The sequence below is a fragment of the Salvia miltiorrhiza genome, chromosome 2 (assembly GCF_028751815.1).
Source record: "Salvia miltiorrhiza cultivar Shanhuang (shh) chromosome 2, IMPLAD_Smil_shh, whole genome shotgun sequence".
Lineage (NCBI taxonomy): Eukaryota > Viridiplantae > Streptophyta > Magnoliopsida > Lamiales > Lamiaceae > Salvia > Salvia miltiorrhiza.
Genome location: NC_080388.1, coordinates 51,924,528 through 51,927,291, shown reverse-complemented (window position 1 = coordinate 51,927,291; position 2,764 = coordinate 51,924,528). Strand labels below are relative to the sequence as shown.

General features: G+C 40.0%; 1 protein-coding gene across 1 annotated transcript; it reads right to left on the bottom strand.

The window, feature by feature from the left end:
- Nucleotides 1-455: 455 nt before the first annotated feature.
- LOC131010109 (uncharacterized) lies at nucleotides 456-2,343 on the bottom strand. Its single transcript, XM_057937510.1, has 2 exons — nucleotides 1,390-2,343; nucleotides 456-1,309 (listed from the first exon to the last, which is right to left on the bottom strand). The coding sequence occupies exons 1-2, from the start codon at nucleotides 1,747-1,749 to the stop codon at nucleotides 695-697; spliced, it is 975 nt and encodes a 324-aa protein (XP_057793493.1). The 5' UTR covers nucleotides 1,750-2,343; the 3' UTR covers nucleotides 456-694.
- Between the last annotated feature and the right edge of the window lie 421 nt (nucleotides 2,344-2,764).

Sequence of the window (2,764 nt, the reverse complement as noted above, 5' to 3'; positions counted from 1 at the left end):
ACTAACATAATTTATATCATAATTTTAATTATGATAAAATTACTATAATTATTAAATTCATGTACTTTAGCACCAATTTTAGATTTCGGAAAAAACCAAAAATGAAGCAAACTTGGTACGAGTACATTTTAAAGCTAATAATCCTTTTTTTTAACCTATTAAATTGAACGCTCATTCATGATACCTGAAAACTTTTAGTATTTTTTTGCAGCGATACTTTATTTTTAATTTTTTTTTCCTCTTTTTGGGATGTGTCAATAGAGAAAAGCCAATTTTGCACCCCCCCCCCCCCCCCCCCCCAAATTTAGCTGCCTATCAAATCTTGATACTATGCTCAAGTTGTACTCTATAAAATAAAATATTAATTCTCTGACTAAAAACTATTGGGCTCACAGTGAAGTGGGATATTTCTGGCAAAATTTAGGAGAATCACAATTCACACACAACATTTCCTATATCCCAAATAATTTTAAGCATTTTACCGATATTACTAAAACTACAATACAAATAACAAAATGAGGAATTTCGAGAGATGGGGAAAAGGGGTAAAAAGGTAAAAGCTAGACAAACATAAGTTACAATAACCAACTACAAATCTAAACCTACATTTAACATTTTTCATTTTTTCCTTTTCTTTTTTCTTCCCATTTCTTGAATTTAAAAAAAAAAAAAAAAAAAGCTACCACTTTTTTCTCTACCTGTTGCTGCAGAAATCCAAGAGCTTCTTCCTCCCTTCAACGATGTCATCGAAGAAATCATCAAGCTGCCCAACTATATTCTCAGTCCCGCCCCTCAAAATCCCGAAACAGCCCTTGAGATTCTCCACTCTCTCTCTAACCCCAACTTCCGATTCCCACTCCACGATCCCCTGCGAGCACCGCCGCTCGAGCTCCGCTCTCAGCTCGTCCATGGCGGCCTTCGAGCGGCGGAATTCGTGCAGCAGCACCCCCGGTCTGGCCGCCGTCAGCCCGATCTCCGCCGCCACCCTCTGCCGCAGCCGCGCCGTTGAGATCATGAGCGACGATCCGAACAGGACGCAGTCGTCGTCGTATCCGTGATTGGGGGGATTCGATTCCGGCCAGCAGTAGACCAATCCGTTGAGCAGAATCGTCAATAGAAGGGAGCTCACATTCCTCATGGCGTACAGCACGCCGCGGAATCCGTTGAATCCGTGCAGCCGCGATTCGACAGAGATGCTCGCGTTATCGAATTTGAGTGAGAGAGGCTCGATTCTCGTTTCCGTGAGCGAGCGGTTCTCCTCCTGCAGCCCTACCGCTTCCCTCCTGCATCCTGATATAGCGCGGATCACCTGTTCGATGAAATGCACCAATCAAAAAAGTGATTTCTTTAATTTTTATAAAAATCCAATCTTTATCGATTGACTCTTACCTGGCGAGAAAGCTGCGGGCTCAAATGGCGGTGGCTGTCGAGAGAGGAGATGATGTTGAGGCCGGCGGAGTAGTAGTTCTCCATGCCTGAAATCCCAGTTTTCAGGATTTGGCAGACCTCCCAAAGCTTGGAGCTTTCATCCATGTATTCATCAAGCCATTTTTCACCGACGGGTAAGTGGAGTTTTTGAACCAAAAGGGTGAGCTGATTGTGGGAGGATCTTAGGAGGGAGAGGACTCTTTGGAGGAACTGGATTGACATGAAGTTGCTCGATAAAAAAGCTCGTTCGAGATCGTCTATGCCTCGAGTGAGGAAGTTGTAAAAGCCATTGACAGAGTTGGTGGAAGAAGCATCCATCATAGGAGGGAGAGGGAGGGCGGTTAGGACTTGGAAGGGGTGAAGAGGGAGGAGAAGAATAGTTGCAAAGATTGTGGTATTTAAATTGGTAGAGGATGAGAGAGAGAGTGAGAAGAAATGGAATGGAAGGGAAGGAAAATCAAATCTTGGAAGCTCACAGGTTTCTAAGGTTGAAAAGGATTGTTGGGAGCAATGATGAGTGTTTCCTATAGAGGGGAAAGGATGATTAGTAATCTGCCATTTTCATAGTTTAATGGGCAGGAAAAAAGAAAAAGGGAAAAACTTGAGGGAGATGAGAGCAGGGAAAACTTGAGGTAGATGAAATTATCAAGTTTCTTTTCTCTTTTGGAGAGAGAAGAGCTTTGTTTTATGCAACAAAGTGGTTTATCATTATTGATTATGTGGAGATGGGAGGAAACAAAAAGGAAAAAGGAAGATAAAAATTTGTGTTAAAGGTGTGTGATCTTATATATATATATATATATATATATCTTGGCCCTTTTTTCTAATCTTATTTATGATGTTAGATTGAGTTCATTGTGTTGTAATACCATGTTGACTTGGACTGAACTTTTTTAGTACTAAATTTACACGACCTAATAAATTTCACCTCATATTGTATTTTCTTCTATTCCATGTTTACAAGATTTTAGTTTCCTCTTTTTCTTCCTCGAGCAACTGGAATTGTTCCTTCAATCCCCTCTATTTTCATTGAAATTTGTGGGTTTTTGCTTTCTCCTAGATATGTAGTCTTTGCCATGCCATCTTCGTGTTTTCTTTTGTTTTCTTGTGTTCTTTTAAAGGGGATTTTGGAATGATGGGATTCTTTGTATTTGCATTTTGTACCTTTCTACTATGCAAGAAATCAGTCTTTTTAGGCCACCCAAAACTCACTCTTACTTTTTTTTTTCTTTCTAATTGGGTTTCTTTCTTGAAATTATCTTTTTTTTATTTATTTATTTTCCCATCCTATAATCCTTTCAATTTTTGGTCGTACAATGTATAATGCTCCCCCTAG